The 21,920-nt window shown below is 45.6% G+C and overlaps 2 protein-coding genes across 2 annotated transcripts in view; one reads left to right on the forward strand and one right to left on the reverse strand.

Annotated features, from left to right (window-relative positions):
* HLCS (holocarboxylase synthetase) overlaps positions 1 to 8,105 on the forward strand; it is a 156,337-nt gene extending 148,232 nt beyond the window's left edge. The window contains exons 10-11 of the mRNA XM_050976789.1: positions 1,910 to 2,123; positions 4,305 to 8,105. Of these exons, the coding sequence (XP_050832746.1) occupies positions 1,910 to 2,123; positions 4,305 to 4,473 (383 nt within the window). The 3' untranslated portion in view covers positions 4,474 to 8,105. The remainder of the gene's footprint in view (positions 1 to 1,909; positions 2,124 to 4,304) is intronic.
* The window catches only part of SIM2 (SIM bHLH transcription factor 2), a 56,169-nt gene continuing 41,841 nt past the window's right edge, over positions 7,593 to 21,920 (reverse strand). Inside the window, exons 8-10 of the mRNA XM_050976794.1 lie at positions 20,781 to 20,949; positions 19,612 to 20,020; positions 7,593 to 12,509 (exon numbers count right to left, since the gene is read on the reverse strand). Coding sequence (XP_050832751.1) covers positions 11,809 to 12,509; positions 19,612 to 20,020; positions 20,781 to 20,949 — 1,279 coding nt within the window. The 3' untranslated portion in view covers positions 7,593 to 11,808. The remainder of the gene's footprint in view (positions 12,510 to 19,611; positions 20,021 to 20,780; positions 20,950 to 21,920) is intronic.

Here is a 21,920-nt window from a genome sequence, read left to right on the forward strand (position 1 = left end):
GGAAAAGCCCTCCCAGCCCATGGAGTCCCAGCTGTGCCCTCCTTGTCCCCAGCCCAGAGCACTCAGTGCCACCTCCAGGCACTGAACCCACTCTTTCCATGGCATTCCTAAGAATGTCCCATAAATGAGGATAATGATGGAAATCAAGGATCATCTCTGTGGCTTCACTGCTCCAAGGAGGAGCTCAGGAGAATCAGATCAAAGCCAAACCTGCATTTCCACTGCTCAGACCCTGCAGGTGACAACGCTTCACGCTGAGACTTTTAAACACAGGTTGGGGAAAAAAAAAAAAACCCAACCAAAAAAACCTTATTTTTCCAATGTGAAATTTAAAATGGAAGAACTTTACGGCGTTGGGACTTCTGGAGGAGGAGTTCTGAGAAGAATACTCCCCATTAATGTGAGGGCCAGACTCGGAGCAGGCAGAGGAGCCAAGCCCCAGTGGAATGCAGGGGGCAGCCAGCGAGCGTGACCAGCAGACACCGCTCTGCCTCTGCTCAGGCACGTCCAGCTCCTCATGGATCCACCACTGGAACATCCATCAGCCACATCAGCACTGCAGGGGCACTGCTGAGTGCTCTCCTCTCCCGTGGGCCCTGCACAGGTGCCCCCAGAGCCCTGAGCTCCTCGTGGTGGTTCAGTTTCCTGGCTGCCTTTTCCCCTTTGCCGTGTTCGTTCCCAGGGCTTGGGGCTTCAGCTGAGCTCCTCGTCCCAGGGTGGCGGCTGTGTCCCATTTTTTGGATTGTTGAGCAGTGATCCTGATGGCCCCCAAGGCCCTGTGACCCCCTCAGTGTGTCTCTGTTCCCTCCCACTGGAGTGCAGATGGCTGAGTTGGGATTTGCTGGCACAGCTCGTTGCATTTTCCAGTTGGTTTTCCTTAATCCCTTTCCAGTAACCCATTTCAGCTCATTTCCACGGGACTGGTGTGTTGGGACCACTGTGCCTTGTTTGTGTGCATTCCCTGACTGGGTAAAAATCCAAAACTCCTTTTCACTGAAGGGATCCTTCTCAGAGTTAACACAAATGATGAATTATTGACAGCAAATTTACAAATCAAGACATCTGCACCTCCTTGCAGATGGAGCTGCACCGGGCCCAAACCTGACTGACAGACAGGGAGTTTTATCCCAAATGTCTGAGGAAAGAAAAAAAAAACAAAAAACCTCCAAATTATTAGGAGAAAAAAATAAACAGGTAATACAATATAGTTCTTTACATCCCTGTTAGGCTGTTTCAGCAGGCTGCAGGAAAGGCCCCAAGAGCCATATTTGAACAAGGGAGGCATTCTGCCAACTCGGAATTTGGGAATTCCAGCTGGAGAAATCTCAGCGAGAGGCTTGAGGCTTCTAAAGGATATGCTGTGGTGAGATAGATTAGGCCAACTGGAGTCTTACAAAGTTAAAATCAAATCTGCTGGGCTTTCCTGAGCCAGCCAAACGAGGCTGATCAGCTGAGTGAGAAGTCTGGGGTTTGGAAAGGGCACTCAGCTCCCTGCAGGAAGCAGAAAGGGCTCTGAGCTGGGTTTTGGACTGGGAGCTAAAACCCCATCTTAGGCTGGGATCAGTTGTTCTCTGAGTGGGCTGAGCACCTTCCAGGGAGTCCAGGAATGTCTCACATGGATGGCTTTGGAACCAAGGTGCAGTTTATCCTCTCCCAGCCCTCACTGCTGGGATGGGCTGTGCTGGATTTGCCTCTCTAACTCTGAGGAGGCATTTTGGGGGCAAGGAGCAAAATCTGAGCTGAGAAATGTAATTCCAGGAGAAAGATGAAAGGTGTGAGAGGCTGAGTGAAGCCAGCTCTGGGAGCCATCCTGAGGGATGATGGTAGGGAGCAGGGGAGTTCAGTGCTGGCTGTGGTGGTGACAAAGAGTTTGCCTCTTTAATTGTGTCCTTCTCTTTGTCTTCTGCAGGCTTTGGGTTTAATGTGAATAACAGCAACCCCACCATCTGCATCAATGACCTCATTGCAAAGTTTAACAGGGACGAGGGGACAGAGCTGGAGCCTCTGAGTGCAGACTGTCTGATTGCAAGGACTGTGACTGTGCTGGAGAGGCTCATCGAGGTCTTCCAGGAGAAGGGCCCCAATGGAGTTCTTCCCCAGTACTACAAGTATTGGGTGCACAGGTAAGAAAGTTTGGCAAACTTTCTTTTCGTAAAATTGGTGGAAGAACTCGTGGGTGTTTTGTCTTTTTCCACAAAATTCCCTTTAATGTGAGTGAGTAATTTAAAATACACTCCCAAGAAGGATGCACATATTTAAGGGAGAATTGAAGCAGCACATAATAAATCAGGGACTAGCTCGAGTTAAGAAAATGCTTCCAGGTATTTTTCAGGTATCATCTCCAAACAAAAGTAATTTGGAATGATTTGGGTTGAGATGGATGAAGCTGCTGTACTTTTAGGAGGACAAAACAAGAGATTGTTTGGATTAACTCCAACTCTGTCCATTCCACAAAAGGAAATTAAAGCAGGTAGAAAATGCTGCTGAAAGTCATTCTGTGTGAAGGACCAGTGAGGTGGGAAATGAAAAATCCTGTTGGAGGGTGAAGCCTTTCCTGGCAGGGTGCTGAAGCCCTGGCACAGAGGAGCCCTGGCAGTGCCCAAGGCCAGGTTGGACACTGGGGCTGGAGCAGCCTGGCACAGTGGGAGGTGTCAGGGCTGGAGCAGGATGATCTTCAAAGTCCTTTCCAACCCATTCCATGATCCTTTTAATGATTCTGATGAGGCCTCTGAGGGGATTTTGATGCCTTGGAGAGGCTCCCTAGAACAGAGGCTGGACAGGATTAGGAGAATAAGAGCAGGTATTTATGAGAGGCCTCCACAGACTCACCTTGGGCACTCAGAAGCCTCCCAGAGGCCTCACCCAGGCTGGACAATGGTCACCAGTGGTTCACACAATTGTCACTTTGGTCCATTCACACACCAGGGGTTCATCCTCCACTGACAGCCTCAGGGAATGAAGTCATTCACCCCCAGTTTGCTCAATCCCAATTCACTTTGGTTTGTATTTTCAGGGCCTGAGGCTGTAGGGTGTGCTTGGATCTCAGGCCCAGGGGATTGTTCTGTCTCACCAAAATGTGGAGACAATGACTGACACTTTACAAGGAGTTCAGAGTTATGCACTAGGGCAGTACAGGATTGGAAAAATAGAAAAGCTGAAATCCTAAGGCATCAGTTTTAATTGCTCAGTGTCCATGAGTTGCTGTCTTGGTTTGAGAAGCCAGGTGTCTGCTAAGGCAGGAGGAGCCTCCCCTGAAATGGAGAATGCAAACCCCCTCCCTCTGAATTATTATAATTTTGAAATTAAGGGGCTCTCAGGCAAAGATAATGGCACGCCTGAGAACACCACCACACTACTGCTTGGCTCTAACCTCAGTTCTGCTGTCTCTGAGGCTGCCTTTTGCAGCTTTCCCCAAACCCTCTGATTTTATGGATTCCCGTGGTGGTGTATGCAGAGGTCCCAGGACAAGGGAAGAGATGAGAGCCTTGACTCCATGTTTCAGAAGGCTGATTTATTATTTTATGATGTATATGATATTAAAAGAAAATTATATAATAAAACTATACTAAAGAATAGAAGAAAGGATTTCATCAGAAGGCTGGCAAGGAATAGAAAAGAAAGGAATGATAACAAAAGCTCGTGACTCTCAGAGAGTCTGAGACAGCCGGACTGGGATTGGCCATTAATTAAAAACAACCCCATGAGACCAATCCTGATGCACCTGGTGCATTGCACAGCAGCAGAGAATCATTGTTTAATTTCATTTCTGAGGCCTCTTGTGGCATTCACAGGCCCTCTGAACAGAGAGGAGCTGTGATTCAAGCAGAGAAGAAGGAAAACACAATTTTTATCTGGCTGTGCCTGTGCTGTGCTAAAGCAGAATGCAGTTTGGAGATTGTTTACCCAGAGTGAAGATGTTTTGTTCCCTTGGCCTGAAAGGGGCAAGAAGGGTGTGTGTGAAACTGTCACGGGACAGCCAGCAGAGAGTCAGAGATGAGGGCAGAGCTGTGCCCCTGTGAGCAAGAGTGAGTGCCTGGCAGATTCAGTTAGATGGAATGTACAATAAATTAATTCATGAACCTTCTGATGATGCAGTCAGGTGCATCGTTCTCTCAAAGACGACTCCGACTCTCTCCCCTTCATCAGAGTCAGCTTTGATTTACAATCACCTCTCAGCTTCTCAGGAGAAAAATCCTAGCCAAGGGTTTTCCATGAAACACATCTGTGACAGATTCCCAGGGCAGAACCCCCCATCCCCACCCTCCATCCCAGGCGGGTCAGGTGCTGACGGTTCCGTGTTGCAGCGGGCAGCGGGTGCGGCTGCGCGGCGAGGACGGCCCCGTGGCCTGGATCGTGGGCGTCGATGACTGTGGGTACCTCCAGGTGCACCAGGAGGGCCAGGGCGTGGAGTCTGTGCACCCTGATGGCAACTCCTTCGACATGCTGAGGAACCTCATCGTCCCCAAGCACTGACAGCAGCTCCCTGGGACTGCACCTCAGCCTCTGAAGGGTAACGGAAAGTTTGATTTCCCTTCTGATTTCCTGCTTTGTGTTTGCCAGCAGCTGAAAAGGGGTGGTGGTCTCACAGCTGGAGGCCTTTGTTCTGTTCATTAACTCTAAAACACACCTCTGTTGCCATTCTTTGTAAGGATCTGCTCTTTGCTGGGAGTATTTGTGGTGAGCAGAACTTTCTCCTCTTTTACACCCTGTGCTGGAGAGACTGAAGTGGCTCAACACTTCTCTTTTTTTTTGGTTTCTGTGGGATTTAGCACAGTGCAGGACAATATTTACTTTTTTACTTTTTTTTTTTTTAACTAAATCCTGTTTTTCTATGTTGTCTGCGCTAAAACCAGCTGGAGCATATCACATATTCCCGAATTGCTGGGATCACCACTGTGCTTAATTCCAGGTGTGAGTGAAGATCCTGATTTGGTTCTTCTCTGTGTAGACTTCTACAATAATTTACCAACCTGTGCTTTGATCTCAGGTGTGCAGCTCCTGCTGGCTGCCTTGAGTTTTTGGGAGAGCATTCCATCAGCACTTAGGAGCTGTGCTTGGTTCTCCAAGTGGTTTGCACTCTGCTCTCCTCAGTCTCTTGGATCTGAGTAAATCATCTCACCTGTCCTTTAAATCGTGGTTTTCCCAAGGGGTGTCAGGAAGAAAAACCCACTGGAGCAGTGTCACACCCAGGTTTTTGTAGAGTCCCATCTCAGGGGATGGAACCTGTAATTAATTTAGAATTTAGTGGTAATTTTGAATAAAGAAAGGGAATAAATCAAATTCCCTTCTGCAAACAACAGCGTTCCAGTGAGAAAGAGAAATCACACCATTCCCCCACGCCCAAATTCTCTTCCACAGCCCTTTTGCCACCCCTTTCCCCAAGCCAGTGCCTGGATTTGCTGCTAAGCACTAAAACCAAGAGCTTTAGCACCTGCTGACCTGGAAGCTGCTCATTTTTGGGGCTGCCTGCACATTTCCAGGTGGGAGGAACAGTCCAGGAATCCTCCTGGAGCAGCCACGGGGGAACCTGGTGGGGTTTCCTCCCAAGGAGACTTGGCCAGCTCAGCTCCCCAAGCAATTCTGGGCCAGCCAGGCTTGTCCCAGGTGTGATGTGGCCACCTTCATTTCCTTTTGTCGTGGTGGATCAGCCAGATTGGTTTTCAGAAAGGAAACTACTGTCTTCTAGCCAGAACTGGGGCTTTTAGGGTAAAGTTCACCTCATAAACAATCCAAACATTTTAGATCATTTCAGCTCCAAAGCCAAGAAGTCTTAAAAGAAGGAAACTCGTCTCTAATGGTAATTTTGACCAATCCTCACATCTTAGGGTTTAGGTGGTTTGGCAGCAAGAGCAGAAATTAAATTGTCCCTGGTAAATTTAGGATTTTATGCTTCATCTCACAGAAGATTTGTCCTGATTGTCCAAACCCTGCTGGGTTTTTTTTTTTATTTCCCCCTTGATCCAAATCACATGAGGCTGCACACCAGCATCTCCTAGCACTGCACACACACAGAGCTCTTAATTGCCATAATTAAAATGAGGCACCAAGTTTGGCTTTTCCCCAGCAGATGCTCTCAAAACTGCTTTGGGCCCAGAAGGTTTGGCAGCTGCCTTTGAGATCAGAATTCAACATTAATGCATGTTGTAATCAACTGAGACTCAAGTCTGGCTTGATAAAGCTTCAATAAAAAGAAGAAACCCTGTATTTATATATAGATTATATAAAATGGGTGTGCACATGCACACTCACATCTTCCTGCTGCATCCTCATTTTTATTTTCTGCCTTCTCCTCCACGAGCAAGCTGCAGCCAAGCAGAGCTCTGGTGCTGCTTTGCCAACCACAGAGTTTTACCAAACTTCACCTTCAGCCAGAATTTGTAGCTCAGAGCGTCTCAGCTTTAGGATTTGCCTTTAGGATTTGCCTTTTGGGGTTTGTCCATGTTCCACACAGACTGGGAAGTGCCTGGAGGGGTTGAACAACCAGGTCGTGCCTCAGGCTGGAGCTTGAGTGGCTTCCTTGAAAAACTTCCTTCTCCTTTCACCAGGGACAAAAAAAGATGGGGGAAAGGATAAACCATGGAATTTTGGAAGGGCAGAATGAGTTTGTGAAGCTTCAGTGGCTGAGCAGCAGCAGAGGGATTTTTTTTTTTAGCATTTTTGAAATGCTGCAGCATTTCCTGGCGGCTGTCTGTCCTTCTGTAGCTGCTTTAGTGATGAGCTGCTTCTGTTCTCACTGGGAGTTGTCAGGTTATTCCCAAAATTTCTGCATTGGGAAGAGACTTGGAGTGGAAGGGGAGAGCTGCCCAGCCCTGGGTGTGCCAGAGCACAGGGGGTGCTCTGGGAGCCACTTGGCTTTTCCAGGGGCCTCTCCTGGTGTCTCCTGGATTTGGGATTTGCTGCTTTCCCTCGGGAAGAACCAAGGACAAGGACAATTCCCACGGGACAGAGAGCAGCTGGATGAAGTCCTGGTGGATGAGTCCCTGGAGGAGTCCCTGACTCTCTCTCAGGTACACTCTGCCTCTTCCTCTGCCCAAAAAGCCCCAGCATTTTTTAGGAAAGCCCTTGTTCTCCCTGTTCTGGGGTGTGACAGACAAATGTGGTGTGGGCTGTCCCTGGCTGTGGGGCTGGGGACACCCAGCCAGCTCCAGGCCCAGCAATCATGCTCTGAAAATGTTTCATTTCGTTCAGCTGTCTGGATTAGTAAAACACCTCTTCCATTGTGAGGCTGAGCTCATATCTTAAACTATTTTCTTGATGAAGTGCTTTCAAAAACCCCATTTATTACCATGTCCCTATTTCTATTTTTTTTTTTTTTTTTAATTTTTTTTTTCCCCCTGCTGGGCTCTGGTAGAACATTTCTCATGGTGAAAACATTTGTGGGGGTTGTTTATTGATAGGAAAACTTCTGGGTGTGTTGGCACCTGTGTGAGTCCAGGGTGGGTCGTGCCCAGTCAGCAACAAAGCTGCTTCCAAAGGTTTGAAAAAGTAATAATGTACTTCACATTTCAGAGTCCAGGCAGCACATCCTGCTTCTAGTAAAGCTTTTATAAGACTTCAGAGCTTTTTTTTTTTAATTTTTTTTTATTTTAATACATCCAACAAATCAAGGGCTATTACCTGGAAATAATATTAAAGCTTTTAATTCTTTATTCTGCTGTTGCTTCACCGTGCAAAAATTCATTTCTTTGCTTTCTCTGATTCAGCTGCCTGAAAAAAAAATTACTTTTTGCAACTACAATCGAAATGTCTGTCATGGGAAAGATTTGTGCTGGTTCCTGGGGGTAACTGGTTGGATAAAAAACATTTGCATGGCTAAGTGGTGGTGGGGATGCACTGCCTTGATCAGACACCAAAGAAATTAAATCTGGGCCCAGCAAAGGGCAGAGGTCAAAAAATGATGGAGAAAAAAGAGAACTGCAGGGAAGAATTGTCAAGTGTTGAGTTCCTCATCAGTGATTCTGTGTTATTTGCATTTTCCAAGTGTCTTCATCTAAAATGCAACGTGGCAAAAACACAATAAATTTTAAAAACTCTCTGTGTGTTTTATAGTAATGAATTGTCAATTATAGAAAGTGTCACAGTTGAAATAAATTTTCAAATATGCACCATTGTCCTTTGTGAAATACTTTGTTTTGTATTTTTTTTTTTAAAGAGAAATTCAACTCAGTTTTCCTTTGGCTACAGGATTTTATTAACATTTTAACAGTTTTGTTTTACAGAATAAATAAGCAAAAATGCTTTACATTTTTAGGGAATACATATATAATTCTGAGCTTGGATAGGTTGGTTGGGCTGCGTGCTTCTTCACCTACACTTGCCAAATAGCTTTTATCTGCATCATATTTTAAAAAAAAAAGCAAAATCTAACCTCAGGAAAGAACTGGAATAACAACATTTCCTCTGGGGCATTTCTGAAGTGTGACTGGAAAATAAAAAAAGAATTTATGTCCTGTCTTGAGATGTCTGGAGAAATTCTGGCAGATTTCCCCTTCATTGGCACCTCCAGTGATGAATTCCCCAATTCTGCACCTGTTGTGCTGAATTTCCTGAAATTGCCTTTTCCAAATCCCAGGGCACAGAGAGCTGGGGACAGAGCTGGGCCTTTTCCACCTTGTTTTGTTTCCATTGCTTCCAAACCTTGGAGACCTCACTGTGGGATTGACTTTTCCAGCTTCACCTGGGCCTGGTGGAAGATTCCCTGACTGGCAGGAGGCTGGAATGAGATCTCAAAAGTCCCTCCCAACCCAAATTTTCTATGATTTTGGTAAAACATTCCCTCTTTCACTCTCTTTCTCCCATTTTCCATGGATTTCTTGCCAGGTCTGAACTCTCCCAAGAGTTCAAATCTTGTGAAGTCTCACAACAAAGGTGTGGCTCAAGTACTAAAGAGAAATGAGGTTATTTTTCATAATATATTTCAATTCACATTCCCCTTCAGTGCCATCATTTTTTTTTTCATTATTCAAAACATTTTTCATTATTCAAACCACTTTTCATTATTCAAACATTGCCACTGTGATGGTACTACGATTTTCCTGAGAACATCTGTAATTTAACTGACCAAAAAATATCCTGGTTTTTTCCCAATGTAATTTACTCCCAGATGGGAACGTGGAATTGCTGTTTAAATCTTGGAGAGTGGCAGGAAAGGAAAAAATCCTTCCCACATTTGCTTTTGCCATCTTTTCTGCACCTTCCCCTGCATTATCAGCTGTGAGCTCTTAATTGGTTCATTATTGCCTGGCAGGGAAATTTCCTGTGCCTGGGCATCACCTCCCCTAAAACACCTGGGGCAGAGTGATGGAACACCTCCTCTGCTCAGGCTGCTGGAAGAAAGCCTGGAAGTGGGAATAACAAGGTGGAAAAACATGGAGCTGAAAAATATCAGCGGTGTTTTTCTCGAGCAAAAGCCCAATTTTTGTGTTTTTATAGCGAGCAGGACTTGCAGGAACACCCAAATTCAGCAGTGCCTCTAATGAGGGAGAAAGTGCAGCAGGAGAGGTTGGGCATCAGGTTTCTTTTTAATGATGCCAGCCATGCCAGTGGCTCCTCTGTGGGGCGTGGGTTTAATTTAATGGAACCAAATGAACCCATAATTGTCTTTTCAGGAGTTGGGGTCGTTTGTGGGGAGCAGGGGCTGGGAGGGCTCTGAACCAACTGGGAAAGCAACTGGTGTCTCCTGCCTTGGATTTATGGGGTCAGCATGATCATAATCCACATTTCCTGATTTATGGGGTCAGCGTGATCATAATCCACATTTACAGCTCCTCTGGAGACTTGCCAGCTTCTCCAGCGTTGAACAAACTGAGGTTACACAGGGAGTGACTGTGCTGGTTTGGTTCTGTTTGGGGCTTTTTTGGAATCACTGATTTGGATTTTTTTTGTTCTGTTCAAAAAATACAAAAAATACAAAATGTATTTTTCATTCAATTGAAAACAACTGAGAGTGTTCAGTTCAAGTTCATTTTCGAGTGAATATTAATTTGATAATAAAGGTTTCTCTGTGAACCTTTAATGGGAAGCAATTAAAAAAAATACTGAAAACTGTTGTCAAGCCTTTGCTTTTAAACTGTTTTTTGTACTCATGCCAATAAATATTCATGTACAGAAGGAAATAACTTTATTTGTGTATTCTAATGGAAAATTCCCTGCCCGTTTCAGGGGCTTGGAGCTGCTGGATGAGCTTTAAGGTCCCTCCCAACCCAGACCATTCTGGGATGAATTATTGCTGCATAGAAAACGTGGAGAACGTGGAATTTTTAGGGCTGAGTATCACATTGGGATTTTTCTGACAAGGTGCAATCCATGAGCAAGTGTTTTTTCCATCTGACACAAACCAGGGAAGAATTTTCTTCAAAGAATTTTGGGATGGTTTGGGTTGGAAGGAAGCTCAAAGCTCATCCAGGGAACCTTCCACCATCCCAAGGTTTTTCAGGGAAGTTCTATTTGGAGTCTGATGAGAGAAAGTTTGAAAAATTCTGAATGAAGCTTGAATTGGGGTAAGAAATGGAGCTGAGTGAGATCTAGAGCCACATTTATTGTTTAGGGAGCCTCCTGATGTTTTATCCACTCCCAACGTTTGGGGAAATGGCTGAAAACCACCGCGGGCTGCGTGTGGTCAGTGAAACTCACACAGATCCATCCTCTGCAAAGAATTAAAAATAAAGGGGTGAAAATCTCTTCCTGGCTGGCTGGGCCAAATGTGAGCATTCCCAATGTGCTGTTTGGGATTTGTGAGGTGCTCCAAGCAGGGAATTCCAGCCCTACCTTTGTGCTGACAGCGGGATTTATGCTGGAGGAAGTTCAGCGTGTTAAGAGCTGGAATTTTCAAAGCTCACAATTCTCCTGGTAAGTTCAAAATAAGGCAGAAAAGTTCATTATTCTCTTGGCTATAAAGAAAACATTTCTGGTGCTGTTATTAAGATGTATTTGTGACTGGCTGGGTTGAAAATCTGCACAGGCTTCCCCCAGAATACTCAGGGCAACACAGGATTTAGGAGTTTCCTTTTCTTATTTGTGGGGAATTAGTTCCTGCCCCATAATTTGTCCCAATTTGCCATGACAAGACCTGTAACCCTGTAATTCCTATCTTTGTACCTATTAATTTGTCATATTGTCCCTTGTCAAGATAAATGGTGGTGGCAGCAACCTCAGAGCACTGAAATCCGTGTTAAATAAATCAAATGCGGGGTTGATTTATTTAGTTTTAAAACTTTTTGGTAATTAATAAATAAGCTTTTTTTTCCCTGTTTGGGTAGGACCAGCTGTGTTGTGGTTGTTCAAAATCACCACTCTCTCAACAAAGTCCATGTGTCAGGGGGTTGGGTGGAGAGTTGATGCGAGGTTTCACACAATTTGTCAAAAAAAACCCCTAAACTAGAATGCATATTTTATGATAATGATTTAAAAAAAAAAAAAATCTTGAGTTTATTTTAAGGAGGGGTCAAGGAAAAAAAAAAAAAAACAGTTCTTCATATAAACCTCTGCATATAACAGCTCTCGTTTCCTTCTGCTGCACACTATAAAATAACAAAAATAAGATCTGGAACTTGGCTTCTCCCTGGCACCAGAGCCGTGTCTGGGACACGGAAGCACGGCAGGGGATGGAGGGGATTTTCCTGGCACTCCTGGAACTCACCTCTCTGCCCCTCACTGCCCTCCAGCTTTGCTCAGGAAATGTCACTGTGTTTCCTCATGCTTTTTTTTTTCCTTTTTTTTTTTTTTTTCTCCCTCCTCTTCTCTTTTTTTTTAAAGCAAACCATTACAGTTTGGCTCCTTGCTGAAACCCAGAGCCCTCCCGTGCTGCCGTCACCTGCCGTTGGCAATGATGACGGAGGTCCCGATGTAGTGGGGTAGTGCAGATTCCTTGTGGGTCTCTGGAGAAGAGGCCGAGGAGGGGCTTTGGTTTTTGTAGAGGAAGGCGTTGACCTCCTCAGAGCTGTAGGAATAATTTTCCCCCGCGTGTCCCGTGGCCGTGCAGGGGGAGGCCTGGAAGGCTCCGTGCTTGGCCAGCACGTGGTGGTAGTTGAGGAGCACGAAGGGGACCTGGCCCGAGGGCCTCACCTCCATCACGCCCTCGGCCTCGTGGTCCAGCTTGGCGCTCATCCTCTCGTCCAGCTCCTCCAGGCTGCCTGGGTGGTGGCTGATGTGCCCGAATTTGGGCTCTTTGACACAAATCCTCCTGCCCTGCTCGTAGACCGAGGGCACGGGCAGCAGGTGGCTCAGCTGTCCCACGGCCTTGGCCTGGCAGCACTCGGATTTGGGCAGCAGGGAGCTGGCGAAGGAGCCCTCGTTGATGGCCGTTTTTTCTGGCAGGTCTCTGCTGAAAGCCAGCTTGTTCTCCTCTTTGATGAGGTGGGCGTGGGGCTGGATCCTGGGCTCTGCTTTGTTGTGTTTCAGGAGGGAAGAGTCGTAGAGCTCCTCTTTGTAGCGGCCGGGCACGGGCGCCGTGCAGCTGGGGAAGGCGTCGGGCAGGGCGTCCTGGCTGTACCTCCTGCTGGACAGTGGCACTGCCAGGGGAAGGAAAACATCCTAATTACTGACCACGAGCCTTTGCAGTAATTACACCCCACCGGCGAGAGGTTATCTGAACTTATCAAAGCTCAATTAAAACAAAGAAATGTTGGGAGCTACAACCTGGAACCAAAAACCTTCCCCTGAAGCGAGCTCCTCTCAGAGATTTATCTAAAAGCTGGATAACGTTGGTAGCCATCCATGATTCCGTGATTAAAACAGTGGAATTGTTTTAATCATGGAATAATAACCAGAAATAATCAGAATTTATTCTCCCTGTCACTGTGGGAATGAGTTGGACACTCATCCTTGCAAGGAGAGCATCCAGCTCAGAGGGTGGACTCAGTGGCCTCAAAGGTCTTTTCATTCTGCAGAATTCTGTTGATTCTGGTTAATTCTGTTAATTCATGGTATTTATTTGGGGTACATTTAATATCTGGATCAGATATTAGAAGGTGACACGTCATTATCTAATTAATAAAATCTCCTTGTGGTACCCAGAGTGGGTCACATTAAAGGCTTTGCTTTTCCTCTTTGGAAAGCTGACATCAGATATTACAAACATCTCTTGAAAAGCAACACAAACACCTCTGCAGCAATGCTGGATCTCTGCTTTTAACACATTCCCATGTAATAAAGGTAGATAATGATAAAAATGAGGGTGACAACATTGAATAGGGGAGAAAAAATTGAGAATTTTTAGAGAATTAGAAGCCAGATACTTCATTTTTTCAGCAGTGTGAGCCCAGGATGTCTATTCCAGCTTTTCCTCTAAAATATATTGAGCAGTCTTTTTTCTCCTCAGTCTCTGCATGGCAACTGAACTCCTGAAGCAATTTGAGTTATTTTTACCATTTTCTGCTTGCCTTATGAAGCTTTTCCTTTCTGTACACCCTTATCTACAAGCAGTGAGAGAAAAGGCCCCTGGTTTTCCCCTGTATCATATGAGCAATAATTTTTTTTTTGCACTCTCCTATGAACAGTTTGTGAGTTAAACAGCTCCTCCAAGGCACATTTGAAAGTTTTATGTGAAAGGAAAAATGACACACTGAGCAAGTTTCACATGTTAGACCCAAACTCTTGTTTTGTGTGAGGTTCACTGGAAGCCCTGGACACTTAAGTGCCTTTTTTAAAACGGATTTTCTGTTTTTCTAACAATTTTATTCAACATCTTAAAACTTTTGGAGTTCCCCTCTATTGGTTGCTGATGTAACCGTGCCCATTAATAATTAAATATTCCCTGGGCTGTAATAGACTGGCAAAGCCTTCATGGATAACAGAGGAAGCAGAAATAGCTCAATTGTACCTTTTTTTTTTTTTTTTTTTTATATGCAGAGCTCCATTAATTTCAGAGGGAGTTGCACTACGTAATTAACAGCAGAATTTAACCAGGAATCTGGTTCCAATTTCTTCCTCACCCTCCTAGAAACAATAACCTTTCAAGTTATTCTTTCCCTTCTCCGTGTATGCATTTTGTCACAAGAAGGAGAAGCTGAAGGAAGCTGAGTTCTCACCAGCTGGTGAAAAATGGCCCTTTCAGATCACAAATCCAACCAGGCTTCAGCCACGTGCACTGCTCTGCTCTGAACTCCACATTTGGTGGTTTTATTGTGAAATAAATATAGATGCTGAGAGCTACTGACATGTAAATAATCTGGTTTAATGGTCAGGTGTTCTGGGTTTAAGGTGCCCACAAGAGGGATGGATTTGTCCTCCTGCAGTTTGGAATATTTTCACTTTGTGGCTCTTCTTTAATCTCTGAACAAAATATTGTCCTTCTCCATTTCTAGAGCCCAAGAGAACTTGGAAGAAGCTGAGGCATCACAGCCACCAGCTGGCCTCTGCCTTGTCACCTTTAATTTTGTCATCTCCAATCCTGCTGGGTTCAGGATGAGCCATCAGGCTGTAAATCCCAGAAAGTTTGGGTTGGAAGGGACCTCAAAGCCCATCCAGTGCCACCCCTGCCATGGCAGGGACACCTCCCACTGTGCCAGGGTCCAACCTGGCCTTGGGCACTGCCAGGGCTCTAGGGGCAGCCCCAGCTTCACCTGTGCCAGGGTCTCCCCACCCTCTGAGCAAAACATTTCCCAGTCTCTGACCTGACCCTGCCCTGGGGCAGTTTAAAACCATTTTCCTTTGTCCTGTCACTTTCTGCCCATATAAAAATCCCTCTCCCTCCTTTTCATCAAACAAGGCAGAGACAGAACAGGTCTCAATACAACCCCAGGCCATGAAATGATATTTTTTTGGATTATCTCAGCCTGTGCTTGTCCTGGTCTGAGCCCTAATTTCAAACCACCCAAGGCATGGGCTGATTGTTCTCCATCATTCTCCCTCCAAAAGCAAAGGTGAGACCAAATCTCTCTTTGTCTCACGGGGAATTCCCTTTGCAAAAGGTCATTTCTTCCTTCCAGGAGGCACTGGCTGTTTTTTCACAGATTTTCTGTCTGGGCACGGTTTTTTCACAGATTTTCTCAGTCTTTTTTCCCTCATTTCCTGAGTTTTGGCCTGGCTGGTGGCTTCACCCAGGTGGCTCAGAAGGCCCAACTGAGTGACCAGCAGGTCCTGTGGTGCCCACACCAGCAATTTCAAGGCCAAAAAGGAAACTCCTGACTAAAAACACAGTTGCCTTCACTGAAATGATTTTTTTTTTTTTGATGATGACTGGGCCAGCTGGGAAAAAGTGGAAGAAGCTTCAAAACCAGATCCTGAAGCAGAAACATCTGATTTGCAGGCAGTCGTATCTGCTACGTGCTTCTTCAGAGCTTTGATGGCTTGGCACCATCATCCTCCAACCTCTGATCTCTCCAAAAGGAGCTATTTTCCATGGAGAAAAATGTCTTTGGCCCATGGGGTTTTTGGCAGCTGCTGCCCTGGATGTGATGTGGAATGGCCCTCGCATCCAAGCCGGCTGCCAGATGTCAGCTTTGGCTTTGCCTTTGGATCGAAGATGATGATGCTAAGCAGATCCTCCCTGCTTTGAAGCTCCCTGGCTGTCAGTTCTCCAGTGAGCCACTGGAAAAAAGCAGCACTCGACAACCTAAGGGAGATCAGATGCAAAAAAACCCCCAAAAAACAACCAAAAAAAAGTGATTTCCAAAGGTTCAGAATTCAGCAAAAGTGCAACAGCGCCTTTGAAACAAGGCTGGAAAATTTGGGTGGAAATCCTGTCTGTAGGGGAAGCTCTGTTTTCTTTTCCCCTTTTGCCCAGGCCTGAGTTTGACCATATTGTTCTCCTCAACACAAAGGAAACATGTAGGTATTTCCTTTAAAAATAAAATATATATATTTTTTAATACAACTCAAAGTGCTTTTGCAGAGAATTCATTGTAGCAAGCCAACTTTCATCCAAGCCCCAATAAATATCCATAATAAATATCCATCAAAATGCATCAAAATGCTCAAAAAGGAACCCAAATCTCCCAACTAAAAGGAACCCAAATCTCCCAACTAAAAGGAACCCAAATCTCCCAACTAAAAAGAACCCAAATCTCCCAACTAAAAAGAACCCAAATCTCCCAACTAAAAAGAATCCAAATCTCCCAACTAAAAGGAACCCAAATCTCCAAACTAAAAAGAACCCAAATCTCCCAACTAAAAAGAACCCAAATCTCCCAACTAAAAAGAACCCAAATCTCCCAACTAAAAGGAACCCAAATCTCCCAACTAAAAGGAACCCAAATCTCCCAACTCCAGCAGCAAAACCTTCAGTGGAAGCAGAACCAGAAATAAGAGCTGCTGGTACTGCAGCTCCATTTTCCTCCTGGTGGGGAAATGGTGATGTGGGATGAGGTTGAAAAATAGCAGCAGTTCCTTGCAGTAAAAAAATCCCTTTTTTATTGGGATTTGGGGTTTTTTACCCTATTCCTGCAGATTTACTGGGGATACACAGGATTTACTTAAGTTTTTATCATTATCCTCAAAATATGTAGGTTTTTTGGGAGGGTTTCTGGGGTTTTTTTGTTTGTTTGTTTGGGAATTTTTGTCCTTTTTTGCATTTTTTTTGTTTGTTTTTGTGGTTTTTTGTTTTGTTTTGTGTGGTTTTGGGGTTTTTTTTTGTTTTTTTGGGGTGGGGTTTTTGTGTTTATTTTTTGGTTTTTTATTTTATTTTTTCCCCACAGCATCTTCAGGAAGGACAAAACCATTTCCTATTTTTGGTCTAAAACTCCTCCTTTTCCCCCCACAGTCCACAGGAGCGACCAAAGGAAGCAGCAAATTGAGGAGCACAACCTAAGGAAAAGGATTTAACCTGCTCTGGGCTGTGGGAAGGTGAAATCCCTCTTGCTCATTTCCAGCCCAACCACAGAAAAGTGAAATAAAATGCTGCTGGCAGTGAGGTGAGGTCAAACCATCCTGGGAAGGACTAAACCCCTGGCAGAAATTATTTGTTCTTCTGTGGGGAGCACATTTGAGGTCTGATTCCATCTTCTGTCTGATGCAGCAAGCTCAGCTTTGAATATCTTTGTATTTTATTATATTTATATTTTAATATTCCTTTTGGATCGTGGATATTTACACCCATAAGTGAATAAATTCTTGATTCTGGTACCCAAGAGCTATTGAAAATGGTACCCTGGAGACTACCAAAATTTTTAAAATTGATTTAAATTGTTTAAATTTGTTTAAAATAATTTATTTTTTTATTTATTTGTTTATTTTAAATTTCCACTACTGCTTCCTCCATTCCAAGAAAGGAGGGTTTCCATCTGAGTGCACAGCACTACCTCAGCCCTCATCAGTGGTTTTTAATTAATGAAAATTATGAATGCAGAGAGACCTGGATGGCATCCAAGGATTGGCTCTGGATTGGAAAGTGATAAAGTGGAATTCTGCTGAAAGGAGTTTAATGAAGGATTTCCTGGGAGTTCTGCAGCAGCTGAGCTGAATTCTGCACTTGTTGATGTTCTCTGTACACCTTAAATCACAAAAGAACTCCTATTTTTAATAAGATTGAATAAACTCTGATGTGGTGGGGGGGTTTTTTTTGTTGTTTTTTGGTTTTTTTGCATATTTTTGTGACAGGTTTTTGTCTAATTCTCAGAGTTACTGAAAGGAAAGCAGAGAACAGGGAGGAAATCCAGGCCAGCCAAGGCTGCTCTTGCTAAAATCAGCAGCCACCTGAAATCTCAGCAGAACTTCCAAGGCTGGTTCATGGAGAGTTAAATTCAGTGTTTGGCTGGAAGGGGAAGCTGGGTCAGGGGGGTAATTAGTGCTGTTAATTGAGTTAAAGATACTTGACACCATCCCAAAATAGCCCGAATTGCCAGGGGCTGGTTTGTCCAAATGTTTTTGTTGCTTTAGCTGATTTACATTGTTCCTTGCCCCTCACACCTCGATTCAGTTTCTCTTTGGAGCTGGGGCAGCTGTGAGATCAGGAGGGTTTGAAATGAGAGAAATCTCTGCCAAAACCACCTCAAGAAACCCTGTTCTGGTTGAACACAGTGCAAATAAACAAGTTGGACAAGGGGATCCCAAGAAATCCCTTCCAGCCCTAATGATTCCATGTTTCTGTGATTAGAGGGCTCTTTGAACATCTTTACATTCAGTTGTGTTACAATTTTTCAAGGTTATTTCTTACAGAGTTCAGTTATTTCTTACAGAGAAGTCAATGCCTTTCCTCAAAGAATTTCTATCCCCCCTGACCATCTGCACAGGGAAATAATGCAGGTGGTGGGAGACATTTAAATTCAGAGTTATTATAAAAAGTAAAGCAGAATTATCACTCTGTAAGGTAATTCAGACTGGCTTTGTGCTGAGAAAGGAAAATCTTCAATTTTATGGGAATAGATGGTGTTTGTTTTAATTTCTGTGTTAAAATTAACAAAAATTACTTGGAGGTCAAGTTTCAGTCTGACTTCAGCCGTGATTTACCTGAGAAATTCCACTTTAATAACTCTGAGAGTGCAAAACATGAGGGTAAACTGTGCCAGAACTGAAGGAGGAGGTATCAATGAGCTGCTCTAAAAGTGAATTTTGTGGGTGCATTTTGTCAGCTGAAGCTTTGATAACATTCCCAGGCCAGTGCTGATGGAAATGGGAAGAAGGAACATGGGAATACCATAAATGATTGTTACACTTCACTGCCTCTGATCTTCTGTGTTTCCTAAACTGATGCCTTAGGATTTCAGCTTTTCTATTTTTCCAATCCTGTTCTGCCTTAGTGCATAACTCTGAACTCCTTGTAAAGTGTCAGTCATTGTCTCCACATTTTGGTGAGACAGAACAATCCCCTGGGCCTGAGATCCAAGCACACCCTACAGCCTCAGGCCCTGCAAATACAAACCAAAGTGAATTGGGATTGAGCAAACTGGGGGTGAATGACTTCATTCCCTGAGGCTGTCAGTGGAGGATGAACCCCTGGTGCGTGAATGGACCAAAGTGACAATTGTGTGAACCACTGGTGACCATTGTCCAGCCTGGGTGAGGCCTCTGGGAGGCTTCTGAGTGCCCAAGGTGAGTCTGTGGAGGCCTCTCATAAATACCTGCTCTTATTCTCCTAATCCTGTCCAGCCTCTGTTCTAGGGAGCCACTCAGAGAATTCCCAGAATCCCAGGGTTGGAAGAGACCTCCAAGCCCATGGAGTCCAGCCCAGCCCCAGCAGCCCAACTGAGCCCTGGCACCCAGTGCCACCTCCAGGCTTTGTTAAACACCCCCAGGGATGGGCACTCCACCACCTCCAGGGCAGAACATTCCAGAACTTTCTCCCCCTTGCTGGAAAAACCTTTTCCCTGCTCTCCAGCCTGGATTTCCCTGGGTGCAGCTCCAGGCTGTGAGCTCTGGCTGTGTCAGTGCTGCTGCAGACAGAGCCCAGCCCCAGCTGAGCACAGGCACCTTTCAGGAGCTGGCAGAGGGATGGGGGCACCCCTGAGTCTCCTTTTCTCCAGGCTGAGCACCCCCAGCTCCCCCAGGGCTCCCTCTCAGGGTTTGTGTTCCCAGCCCCTCTCCAGCCTCGCTGGCCCCTCTGGATGTGCTCAGTGTCCCAAGGTCCTTCCCAAACTGAGGGAGGCATCCAAGGCATCCAAACCATTTTTCAAACCACAAATCCTCCCCGTCCACCGCGAGGCCGAGGTTTCTCTCCTGGCTCAGAGCAACACCCACCTTCATAGCTCTGTGCAAGGTTGTGCCTGATGATGTTCACTGGCTGCTCGGGAAGGCTTTTGGAGGGTGACTGGCTGCTGGGGACCAGGGAGTTGGCGTAGTGCCACTGGCACTCGCCGTTGGTCTGCAGCGCGCCCAGGAAGAACCGCGCCACCTCGCAGGGCGCCCCTTGGGCCTGCCCGAATTTTGCAGGCAGCATTTGCTTCTTGCCACTGAAGACGTGGGAATCCACAGGGAAGTGTCCATAGTGGTAGGAGAAGGGCAGGCTGTAGGGAGGGGCGTACAGGAGCTCGCTGCTCTCTGAATGGAAGTTCTGTTCCTGGAGGGCGGCGGCGCTGGCGGCGGGGCTGGAGCGCCAGCTCCCCACCTGGCTGCATTCCAGTTTGTCTGCTTGGAACGAGCTGTATTGCTGGGGGAAAGAGGGGAAAAAAGAGCAGGGGAAGAGAGTTAAAGGAGGAGCTTTTGTAGGAAAGTTCAGGACATGTCAGACAGGCACCCAGAGCTGGGCCTCGCTGGCTCAAGGGACGGATTTTGAAGTGCCTCTCTTTGCAACTTCACCTGCACATGGATACAAAAAGCCTGCTTTGATTTGATAATTTTGGCACTTCAGTTTTCCAGAATCACAGGATTAAGACTGGAAAAGCCCTTCCAGCTCATGGAGTCCCAGCTGTGCCCCATGGCCACCCTGTCCCCAGCCCAGAGCACTCAGTGCCACCTCCAGGGGACACCTGCAGGGATGGGCACTGCAGAGCTCCCTGGGCAGCTCCTGCCAAGGCCTGAGCCCCCTTTCCATGCAGAAATTCCTCCTGACATCAATAACTCCACTGTGCACCAACTGTAAATGACAGATTCTACACCAGCACTGATTTTCACAGCTCAATTCCAAGTAGAGGATTTTCTTTCTGCCAGGAAAGGACGTCGTGGTTGAAGTGCTTCACACACTCCATATCCACAAAGATTTTACATCACTTGCCAGAGCTGCTTTGTGCTACCTGTACTTTCCACCCCAGGGGAAAAAAGTGTCTAATTTTATCCTGCTCTATGAGGAATTTCCTGGGGTGGACAGTCCTATAGTCTGTTTCAGAGTAAATTCAGTCCTGGATTATCTCTGCGCTGTCCCAAGCACTCTGTGAGAACAACTGGGAATTAAATATTGCTGGAAAATTTACCTGTGGAGGGTAAGGTGTTGTTCTGAGTTTTGCCTTCATTTTATTACTTTTGGGTTTTACTATTTTCCTTGTTTCCTGCGAGGTAGGTACTGAGTTTCTGCATGAAAACTGAGACTTGGAAATGGTAACCTGGTCCAGTGACAACTGAAGTTCCTTATACTCAATATCTCTGCAAAAGAACAGCCCAGTAAATTAAAAACACAGGAAAATCCAAACTAACTCCTGTAAAAATGCATGTTAGCGTTCACAAGGCTTGAATTTTCACTCTTTCAAGATTTTCACTGAGTCTGGAGATGTCAGGGAGCAGGGAATCTTATGGGGTGACCTCATTCCCATGCAAATCAATCCAAAAAAATCCACTGGGAGCCACATAAACAGCTTTGGATGAAGTGTCCCCTCTCTCTGAGCCTGAGCTGTGTCATCTTCCCTCATCCATCCCTGGCTCCCTGTGGTTTGGAACCATGGAAAGGCAGAGATCAATTAATCTGTCTCCTGCTCTGCCAGGAATTGGTCTCTGCCCTGAGGAAAAGAAAAGGAGCAGCGTTCCTCCCCTGTCAGCAGTGTGTGCTGGTAACTGAACCACACAAGCTGCAAGGTTGGTTCTGATCAAAAAAACCACAGAATACTCAAATTTGGGAGAGATCTTCCAGCTCATTCAGTCCCACCATCACCCAGCACCACCAGCATCACCCCAAGGGCCCCATCCAAACTCCTCCTGAATAATTCCAGAGTGACTCCAAACCTCCCTGAGCAGCTAATCCCAAGGCCTGACCACTCTTTCAAAGGAAAAAACCCTTCTAATCTCCAATCTGAACCTGTCCTGACAAAATTAAGGCCATTTCCCCTCCTCCTTTCCCTTGGCAGCAGACCCTGAACCCCCCCTCAGTGCCCCTCCTGTCAGGAGCTGTGCAGAGCAATGAGGCCCCCCCCTGAGCCCCCTTTTCTCCAGGCTCAGCCCCTTCCCAGCTCCTTCATGAGCCATTTCCCTGGACAAGATGAAGATCTAGATAATAATAATAATAATAATAATAATTAACACAACCACGCTTCCTCTCCGCTAAAGAGACGGGATCGTACAGACAGAGAAAGCAACAGGCGAGCACAGAACGACTCCGGAAGACACAAGCCAAGAAACCCTGG

This window comes from Serinus canaria, chromosome 1, assembly GCF_022539315.1.
Source record: "Serinus canaria isolate serCan28SL12 chromosome 1, serCan2020, whole genome shotgun sequence".
Lineage (NCBI taxonomy): Eukaryota > Metazoa > Chordata > Aves > Passeriformes > Fringillidae > Serinus > Serinus canaria.